The sequence below is a fragment of the Octopus sinensis genome, linkage group LG19, assembly GCF_006345805.1.
Source record: "Octopus sinensis linkage group LG19, ASM634580v1, whole genome shotgun sequence".
Lineage (NCBI taxonomy): Eukaryota > Metazoa > Mollusca > Cephalopoda > Octopoda > Octopodidae > Octopus > Octopus sinensis.
Genome location: NC_043015.1, coordinates 12,223,020 through 12,234,369, shown reverse-complemented (window position 1 = coordinate 12,234,369; position 11,350 = coordinate 12,223,020). Strand labels below are relative to the sequence as shown.

At 37.0% G+C, this 11,350-nt stretch overlaps 1 protein-coding gene across 1 annotated transcript in view; it reads left to right on the top strand.

The window, feature by feature from the left end:
- The first annotated feature begins 1,474 nt into the window (after window positions 1-1,474).
- The window catches only part of LOC115222170 (dehydrodolichyl diphosphate synthase complex subunit nus1), a 52,754-nt gene continuing 42,878 nt past the window's right edge, over window positions 1,475-11,350 (top strand). The window contains exon 1 of the mRNA XM_029792314.2: window positions 1,475-2,079. Coding sequence (XP_029648174.1) covers window positions 1,659-2,079 — 421 coding nt within the window. The 5' untranslated portion in view covers window positions 1,475-1,658. The remainder of the gene's footprint in view (window positions 2,080-11,350) is intronic.

Here is an 11,350-nt window from a genome sequence, read left to right as displayed (position 1 = left end):
GTACCCCCACCCTTATCGCTTGGCATTGGCAACCGATGCTGGCGTGTTTATGCGCCTGTAACTTAGCGGTTCGGCAAAAGGACCGATAGAATAAGCAATAGGCTTACAAAGAATAAGTCCTAGGGTTTATTTCTTCGACTAAAATTCTTTAAGGCGGTGCTCCAGCATGGCTGCAGTCAAATGACTGAAACAAGTAAAAGAATAAAATAAAAAAAATAAAAACGTATATGTATGCCTGTGTGTGTATATATGCATATATATTCTTTTATTTGCTTCAGTCATTTTGATGGTTGCTTTTAGTCGAAGAAATCGATCCCTGGACTTATTTTTTGTAAGCCTAGTACTTATTCTATCAGTCTCTTATGCCTAACTGCTAATTTACGGGGACGTAAACGCACCAACATCGGTTGTCAAGTGATGGTGGGGGAATCAGATTGGAGCCTGGTGCAGCCATCTGGTTCACCAGTTCTCAGTCAAATCGTCCAACCCATGCTAGCATGGAAAGCGGACGATGAACGATGATGATGATGATATATATGTATATCTGTCTCTATCTACCTATCTATATATTCTTTTCTACTCTATGCACAAGGCCCCAAATTTGTGGGGAGATGGCCAGTCGATTAGATCAACTCAGTACGCAACTGGTACTTAATTTATCGACCTCGAAAGGATAAAAGGCAAAGTCGACCTCGACAGAATTTGAACTCAGAACGTAAAGACATGTAATACTGCTAAGCATTTTGCCCGGCGTGTTAATGTTACTGCCAGCTCGCCGCCTTATCTATATATTATACACAAAATATTTAAATATATATATATATATATATATATATATATATATATTTCTTTACAACACAAAAGGGGCTAAACACAGAGGGGACAGACAAACGGATTAAGTCGATTATATCGACCCCAGTGTGTAACTGGTACTTAATTTATCGACCCCGAAAGGATGAAAGGCAAAGTCGACCTCGGCGGAATTTGAACTCGGAACGTAACGGCAGACGAAATACGGCTACGCATTTCGCCGGGCGTGCTAACGTTTCTGTCAGCTCGCCGCCTTATTTATCTATATATTATACACAAAATATTTAAATATAAATATATATATATATATATATATATATATATATATATATATATATATATATATATATATATATATATATATATATATATATACACACACATACATAATGCATAATATATATATATATATTATGTGTATACACGTATATGTAAATGCATAATATATACATGTGTGTGTGTGTGTGTGTGTTTGTGTTTACACACACACACACAATATTCAACAGTTCGATAGATATTAAAGAATGCGAGAATAAGTAAGTTAAACTTACATAAAAAAAAATGAATAAATAAATAAAAATCAACGATAACGTGTTTTCAGGAATAGAAGAACGATAGTAACCGTATTCTAATTCTAACGTATTGCTAATTTCCGAATACGAATAGTATTCTTTCTTTCGTCAAGTGCGGGACTACAATGGCTAGGCTTCTAGTCAGTCTATGTGTAGTTACCGGTCTCTAACGTCGGAAAAAGGCACTGTTTTGGCTAGTTTCTTTCATATATTCATCACTATCATCACCATATATATCCTCTGCCTTCTTTCAGACATACATACATATATAACGTCATGTTCCTTGATAGATTCTTACTCCGATTGTTCCACTATTTGCTGTCGTTCGTCTCCTGTATCTACAACTGGTGGTTGAAAATACTACAGCTGCGCTTTATTGTATTCGCTGGTAACAGTGGATTTAGTAATTTCCACGGCTTTCTCTATTTCGTTAAGCACATCTTTAGCTGCTTTAGGGACAGAAGAAAGTCGTCAACAAAAACATCAAGAACGTTGAATAATACCACAACCTCCACGACGGCTGCTACACCTTTGCAATTGAATCGCATCCGATGTGATAGTAAAGAACTGAAGAAATTGCCAACCAGTCTCGGCTTGGCCCTTAACGAGAGAGACGTGTCTTCTTTAGACATATGTAACATTGTTCTATGGTCATTGGTTATGGGAATTCCTTACATCAGCATTTATGACATCAAAGGTGGGTTCTAACTATATTTTTCTCTCCCGATGTTCAATATATATACCTACTTATTTTTCTATGTTTATCATCTATCTACCTCCCTCCCTATCTATCTATCTATCTATCTATCTATCTATCTATCTATCTATCTATCTATCTATCTATCTATCTATCTATCTATCTATCTATCTATCTATCTATCTATCTGTCTGTCTATATATCTGTCTGTCTGTCTATATATCTGTCTGTCTGTCTATATAGCTATCTGTCTATCTGTCTGTCTATATAGCTATCTGTCTATATGTCTGTCTATATAGCTATCTGTCTCTATATATCTATCTGTCTGTCTATCTATCTATCTATCTATCTGTCTGTCTATCTATCTATCTATCTATCTATCTATCTATCTATCTATCTATCACCTAATTTTATTTACATATATCTACCTATCTATACAACTACTTATATGTATATATAACAACCACCCCCATCTCTGTGCCTCTGTATCTATATACTAGTCTGTACATTTACCTACCTATCTGTGTGTTTATATACCCACCCCCATATCTATGTATGTCTCTGTGCTCATGTGTATTTGATTAACAATTCATCCGTGTACTTATCTGTCTATATAATATATAATCCCTATTTCTATATGTCCAACTGTCTGTTATTAATATCTGCACCAATTTAAGTTGAAACTTAAATTAAGTTGTACCTGACCCTGCAGACACAAAATACCATAGTTAACTGTGAGTTTGCCACAATGCTAGAAAACATTGCTATTGTGATTAGAAGGCAGAAACTATGGAACCCCCTGATAGTTTATCAAGTTCTTCTAGGGTTTTAGTTTCAAGCCTTTCTCGGATTGACGTTTTCGTTTCATTTTGCTGTGTTCCACGAAGTCCTAATCATGTGCTATCAAACCTACATCGTCTGTCTACAGCTTTGTGACATTGTTGTTTAGTCCCGGGTCAGATTTCATTGAGTAAACCTACGATCAAAAGTCATTTCATGCATGACTAACTCATCTTATTTTCGGGCATATCGCAACAAAGATTATCTTTATTTTGTAAGATGGCAAGATGTGATTTAAGAGCGATTTTGGTTGTTGTTTCTAGCAAGTTGAGTGACCACCTTCGTTGGCTTGTCTGTGTGTGTGAGCGAGAGATGTTGTTTAGCTCCGATTTAGATATAACTGAGCAGACCTATGATCAAAGATCTTCAAGCCATGGCTTCCCTGTCTTATTCAGCTAGTATATCCAGGGCAACTTTATTCAACGTGCCATTCCTTTTTTTACGATGGTGAGGTGAGATTAGAAGGAAATTCGGTTGCTATCTCCTGCATATCGAGCAACCACGTCGGAGCCTCCCTTGTGTGATCTGTTATGGTGCTGCATAATTGTACTTCAACCTTCCAATCAATATTTATTTATAGTTCCCAATAAGGACCTAAAAATTGATATCTGCCCTATAAATAAGTACGTATATACGTTTATGATACACGCTGTCATATTTGGGGATTCGCATATTGTCCGTATGCACACACCTCTATCTCTCGCTCTCTCTATAATAATAAAATAATAATAATGAAATTATTGTATACAGTGCTCAGGTGCACCACAATATTTTATAATTCTCTCTCTCTCTCTCTACACACACACATATATATATATAGTGTGCGCGTGTGTTCCTACATATATAGCTAACAGAACATATTTTTTCTCATGCATGTTATATTTCATTAAAAAAAAGATTGAACACGGAGTTCCATATATATATATGTGTGTGTGTTTATATATATTCTATATTTATATACTAAATGAATTAATATACACGTATATAGTAACGTACACACGTGTCTAACTGGAAGGCCTGTAATGTAAACTAGTTGTTATCTGTAGGCTCTTCTGTCACCGTTAATATATATTTCCTCCTCTTTTCCTTATATATATATATATAGCTCAGTTCCTAATAATAATAATAATAATAATCATAAAGGCTGTTTGGTAAGAAGCTTGCTTCTTCCCAACCACATTGTTTCGGGTTCACTCCCACTGCGTGGCACCTTTGGCCTCGGGTTTGGTAGATGGAAACTGAAAGAGGCCGTAGTGTATATATATATATATGTTTGTGTGTCTGTGTTTGTCCTCCCACCATCGATTGACAATCGATGCTGGTATGTTAATGTCCCCGTAACTTAGCGGTTCGGTCAAAGAGACCGATAGAATAAGTACTTGGTTTACAAAGAATAAGTCCTGGGGTCGATTTGTTTGACTAAAACCGGGTAAGGCGGTGCTCCTGCATGACCGCAGTCAAATGACTGAAACAAGTACAAGAGAATACTATATAGACTGTTTTTCCGAATCTGCCGACTTTTTAATACCAGTGATAGCCATGAGATATCGTGGAAGTCCACCTCTGTGAGGTTTCCAGACTTTCTATAATGTAATAGCTGTCAAATGACCCACAAATCACATCCTACCGGGCCTAAGTAAAGAAAACATTGGGCAGTGTAGTTCCTGAAAGTCAAAAGATAGGACGGCCACAATGCTGCTGCTGCTACTACTACTACTACTTTTATTTATTTACCTATTTCTTTACTACCCACAAGGTAGTAGACAAACAGAGAAGACAAACAAGGACAGACAAAGGGATTAAGTCGATTATATCAACCCCAGTGCGTAACTGGTACTTATTTAATCGACCCCGAAAGGATGAAAGGCAAAGTCGACCTCGGCGGAATTTGAACTCGGAACGGAGCGGCAGACGAAATACCGCTAAGATTTCGCCCGGTGTGCTAATGTTTCTGCCAGCTCAAGGTTTTCAAATGTAGGGAATATGTAGACACAGCTTACTAAACATGCACTTTACTTAGAAATGAGAGAGGTAAAAAATGGAGTGAAGTAAAAAGCATAGGTGGAACTTAAATAGGTCATAGTTTTTAGAGAAAAGGTCCATTGCATTGAGCCAGAATCCTTGGTAGTCAAGGCAATCATATCACAAGGCCATATGCCTCCCATTTTCCAGCCCTGCATGTTTATGTTGAGAGGAGAGCCATTTATTCAGTCCATGATCACTACTGTCACCCTCTTTTAAACAAGTTTACTGGAAGAGAACCTCTCTCTCTCCCCTCACATTCATATTAAGTGGAACTTGAAAAAGTGAGAGTCTGGTCTTTAGTTCTATCAGTCTTGTCCACCACAAAATCTCTTGTACCATAGCCACCAGACAAGAAAATGACCTGCCCTTCCTGGTTAAAGAAAGGCAGTTAGGCAATCTTCACAATAGATTTGGTTAATAGCCAGTCCATCCTACATGCTACAAGCCAGTAATATTCATACACTAAATATCATCATCATCATCATCGTTTAGCGTCCGCTTTCCATGCTGGCATGGGTTGGATGGTTCAACTGGGGTCTGGGAAGCCAGAAGGCTGCAACAGGCCCAGTCTGATCTGGCAATGTTTCTATGGCTGGATGCCCTTCCTAACGCCAACCACTCCATGAGTGTAGTGGGTGCTTTTTACGTGCCACCGGCACAAGTGCCAGGCGAGGCTGGCAACGGCCATGATCGGATGGTGCTTTTTACGTGCCACCGGTGTATATAAAATGGTTTCCTCACCATGTGTGCAACCTAAATAGGTCTACCTGATTATGCTTCCATGCCTATAAAGTTTATCTTGAACTAGTAATATCCCTCAGTAGCACCATCAAGCGAAAAATTTCTGAAAATCATTCATAGTTCTCTCATACCCAGAATTTCTATTCCCTCAAACATCTTGTTGTCTTCTATAAATTAGCAGAAGTCTCACTGACCTCATTACATGACCTGTAAAAGGCTGTAAGCACTTGATGACACTCCAGATGTCAGTTACCCAGTTTAGGTTTTAGCTTGATTCAGGACAGCAGCTTTATCAAAAAGACAGACAGTGGGAAAATGTACCTGACAAAAGGTGACCACATCGGTTCACTATGCAAGAATCTCTGTAGATGTTGCAACTTCATTGCATATTGGTATATCACCAACCTCAGCGTATTGAATTCTCCACATAGTGGATATTGACAACTAATGAATTACTTGACCAGCAGAATGGGTTCTTTCCACAAGAAGCAAAAGAGCAGATACTCCAAACTGGTCAGATCACAACTAGAGCCACCCCTGCTTGGTGTTTTGGGGTAACTCCATCTTAGCTATTTCTCAGTAAGACTGGCTTCCTTGTTTGTAACTTCATCTCAGTTTCAGTCAACCTAGAGCTCCAGGCTGAATCAGACTTAACTGATCCATCTATTTAGCACCTTATACTATCTGCCAGTATGGACATGCTTCTTCAAGTGTTGAGTTGCAAGTTCACTCACTTGACCAGGTGATGCTTTGCTCCTGTATACTTTTAGAATGGTGTTAACCACCTTAACTGTTGTTGTATGCAATAATAACCATGGTGAGGCCACAAATTTGTAGTAGGAGATATTGTGTAGCAAATTGAGGGATCTGGTATATTTTGAGTTGGCATACAAACACACCTGTATTTGTACATGTACATATATCTACATACATATACACACAAATATATATCTGTATTTAGAAGTTTACTATTAATAATACTTTTATGAATTATCTAGTCAATTTTGATATAAAGGCATTCATTTGTTCAAGTAGCTGAATGACCTCATTGAATTAATGTGTTAAGTGGCTGGGTATTCCATAGATATCTTTAACATTCAAATTATTCCCATGTAGAATCAGTGTGACAAAGCTGGACCTTTGAGCTCCAAGTACAGTACATGTGATGGACGTCTACAATTTCCAGCTTCTAATTTCATTAATAATGCTTGGGGTGATATGAGGGTGTGTTAAAAAGTACTTGCCCAACATGCAGTGGTATCAAACTAAAGTTCTCATGGTTGTCAAGTGAATTTATCTATTCTACTAGATCTGTATCCATATATATGTATAAATCTCTCTGAAAGATTTAGAAATGTAATATTTTATCATCATCGTTTAACGTCCACTTTCCATGCTGGCATGGGTTTGACGGTTTGACTGAGGACTGGCAAGCCAGATGCCTGCACCAGGCTCCAAGCTGATCTGGCAGAGTTTCTATAGCTGGATGCCCTTCCTAATGCCAACTACTCTGAGATGTAGTAGGTGCTTTTACATGCTACTGGCATGAGGGCCAGTCAGGCAGTACTGGCAATGGCCACGCTCAAATGGTGTTATTTACATGCCACCTGCATACTATTTCAAAATCCGTGAATGTATTTTGCTTGAAATATATATGTTTTCAAAGGCAGATAGGCATCGGCAGCTAGCAAGCCATGCTATTTCAGACTGATGATGAGCAATGACTTAAACTAGTCTCTGGATGCTGGCTTTGCTGGGTGGAGGTGATTATCTCCCCCTTTGAAAACATAAAAACACAGAAAATGTGTCGTGGCCTACAAGAAATGGTGTTTCCTAGGGCTAAATAGCAGTAGCATTCTTCCTTTTCATGGGACTGTCACATTAAGTTGACAACATACCATCACTTTATCGTGCTGCTACTGTATAAATCTCTCTGAGAGATTTAGAAATGTAATATTTCTATTATATATATATATATATATATATATATATATCGGAGCAATCTCAAGATTAATCAGCCGAAAATTGCTAAGATGATCTGGTTCTTGACTGATGACTGAGGGCTTCGAATGTCCCGTCTGTGGTTCTTGTGTCGTCTCTGTGGTGTTTCATGTTCTTGTCCATGTCTGTAATTATTTTACTGTTTACCTATATATATATATATATATGTAGGTCCCGGTTGATCGGGGTTAACCACAGTAAGTAAGGTACTCAATACATAGCAGAGTAAAATTAATTTATTATATAGAAGGAGCTTCTACAGACTAGTACTGTTTCATTCAAGAGAAATCTTCAGGAAGCTCCTGAAGATTTCTCTTGAATGAAACAGTACTAGTCCTGTAGAAGCTCCTTCTATAAATAAAAAAATATATATATATTATATATATATATATATAATATATAGCAGAAAATGGAGAAAACTTTTGATCAAGAAACAAACAAATTGACCAACATTGGTTAATTATTTTTAATACAAAACATAACATTACATAACATTTCTTAGGGCCATTTTGGCTCCCAATGTCAAAATTCTGAAAATAATATTCACCATTTTTATAGCATATTTGATCCAGTACATCGAGCTTCATCTGAGTGAATACAAATACATAAAATAAAATAAACGAAGGGAAGAGGAAAGGACAGGGCCTCGAGATGAGGCAAGGAGGCTCAATAAATTAGAATCCTACTATTTTGTAGTATGAAGCTTGAAGTCAATAGACTTACCTTTGACATATATATATATATATATATATATATATATCAGGTCATCTCATAAGTTCTGTCTGATTTTCCCTTTTTTAAAATTGAATGAAATTTAATAGTATTTTAGAATGTCTAATGGAATTAAAAATTATTTTTATGTATTTGTGTACATCTAAACTAATTAAATATTATTTTACAGAATAATAGAATGAAAATTTCTTTGATTAAAACATTTTCTAACATGGAAGTATCCAAAGAGCATTTGAGGCACATAATGCTTTATGGGTGCAAAAAAGGAAACTCTGCAGCCAAAGTGACTCGAAACATACACTCAGTTTTTGGGAAAGAATGCTTCAATGAAAGAATTTGCAGAAGATGATTTGCAAAATTTAGAAGTGGAGATTTCAGCCTTGAAGATGAAGATCAAACAATGTCCAGTTGAGTTTGATGATAAGCTCTTTGAGGCATTATTTGAAAAAAATCCTGCATTATCAGTTGAAGAATTGGCCATAAAGCTTAGTTCAAACCATACAACTGTTCATTGTCATCTTCAACAACTTGGAAAAGTTCCTAAACTTAGAAAATGGGTGCCTCATGAATTGTCTGAAAGCAACCGCAAATCCCGAGTTGACATCTGCTCTTCTCTCCATTCTCGTGAACTCACTTCAACCTCTTTGGATAGACTTGTGACTGGTGATGAAAAATGGATCTTCTATCCAAATGTTAAATGTTGTAAATAGTGGCTTGGTAAAAGGGAAAAAGCTCAACCACAACCGTGAAGGGAACTTCATGGAAAAAAGGTTCTTCTCTCTATCTGGTGGGATTGCAAAGGAGTAATTCACCTTGAATTGTTACCACCTAATGCAACAATCAATGCTCAAGTCTATTGTCAGCAATTAGAGCGTTTGAACCAAGCTTTGAAGAAAAAAAGACCTGCTTTAGTGAGTCGAAAAGGAGTGATGTTTCATCAGGACAATGCATGACCCCACACTGCAAAGATCACATCACAGAAGATCAAAGAGCTTGGTTGGGAAAAAATTCCTTATCCACCTTATTCTCCTGACCTTGCTCTTTCAGACTACCATTTGCTTCATAGTTTACAGAATCTTTTGGGGGATATAACTTTCGCAAGCCAGGAGGAGGTCGAAACTGACATTTCAGAGTTCTTCGCTTTGAAACCGAAAGAGTTTTACATTGATGTGATTAAAAAGCCTGTAAATAGATGGAAGGAAGTCATAGATAATCAGGGAAAATACATTGATGATTAAATTTCAATTGAATATAACATTTGATCACTTGTTTCCTTTATTCAAAATTCGGACAGAACTTATGGGATGACCTGATATATATATATACACGTGTGTGTGTGTGCCTTGACATCACAAGGCAGTTGTAAATTAATTGAATGTTATTCATTTGCAGTATTCTGTGTAAACATATCTGGCCATGGAGAAATGTTAACTTGATTAGAAACTGGTAAGTGTTGGCAACAGGATTATGATCTGACCATAGAAAATCTGCTTCAATAAATTCCATCTGATCCATTCCAACATGGAAAAATGAACACTGAGAACGGTGGTGATTTCTATTAATACTATCCAACCCATGCCAGTATGGGTTCTGGCTATTAAATGATGATCATAAATACATATGTGTGGCCAAGACTAATCACTTAACTATGGAAGCACCCAACCAACCTGCAATTGGTTAATGTGCATATATATCCCTACAACTTGTATACATAAAGCTAGAAACTGTGTACTTAAGTGAGTGGACTGCAAATAACTTAATCCTTTACCATTTAAACCAGCCATATCTGGCCAAAACATTTTATCTGCTTTATGCTCAAACTGGTCAGATCTAGTCTCTTGCACCTACCCTGCAATGTCATTCTGAAAATAAACAATCGCATCTTCAAAATCTTGAAGCTATGAGATAGTACATGACCAGTTATATAAAATATGAATGAATAAGCATTTCGTTTGACAGAGTAAGATTAATGCTAAAGGGTTAATGGAACCTTTATATTAAAAATACATGTTAAAAATGTTGGTATTTGTGCTTCATCACTTAGTGAGGCACTGTTGAAATATCTTTCACCTTCCTCTTTTGGTAGAATATTTGTTGGTATTTGCAAGCGGAATCTAAGTGTCCATTTTTATCTGTTTTTATGATAAATACTTGACAGGGGTCACTTTTCCTACTTGTTTTAACTGAAGATATATGGTGGAAGTATTTTGCTTATTGGATTCTTTTGAGTGTGGGATCTGTATTCTACATGTGACAACTGTTTGACATTAGCAAACAAGCCACCTAGCTGTTCAGAGTGTGCAGGGTGGTTCCAACATCCAAGCCTGTTGAACTGACCCCTGTTCAAAGGAAGTATGGTAAAACTGATTCTGGCAAGAATTGCTCCCAAAACATGTAAATCTATGAAAAGCACTAACACAAGCTTGTACATTTTTGAGGCTGACACAATTTTTAAAATTAATCTGCTTAGTATAGACCATGAGTTATAAAAAATAAGTTGTCCTGGCAGGATTTGAACCTAGAATGTGTGGGCTATAATTTGATGATACAAGGCATTTACTCAAGTACTTTACCATTTCTGCTATTCCACCAATTTTTCATTTGTTGCAGGAGCCACAAACAGAGCATACTACATCATTATCATCATCGTTTAACATCTGCTTTTCCATGTTGGCATGGGTTGGACAATTTGACAGCAGCTGGCTAGGCAGAAAACTGCACTAAACCTCTGTGTCTATTTTGGCATGGCTTTTACAGCTGGATGCTCTTCCTGACACCAACCACCTCACAGGGTCAACTACTACAATACAATGAAAATGAATCTCAGTTGATCTATCTGAATTATCTACTCATTGAATTAGGTTATAAGCGGCTGAGTACTCCACACACATGTACACCCTTAACTTAATCCATGGACAGAATTAGTGTAACA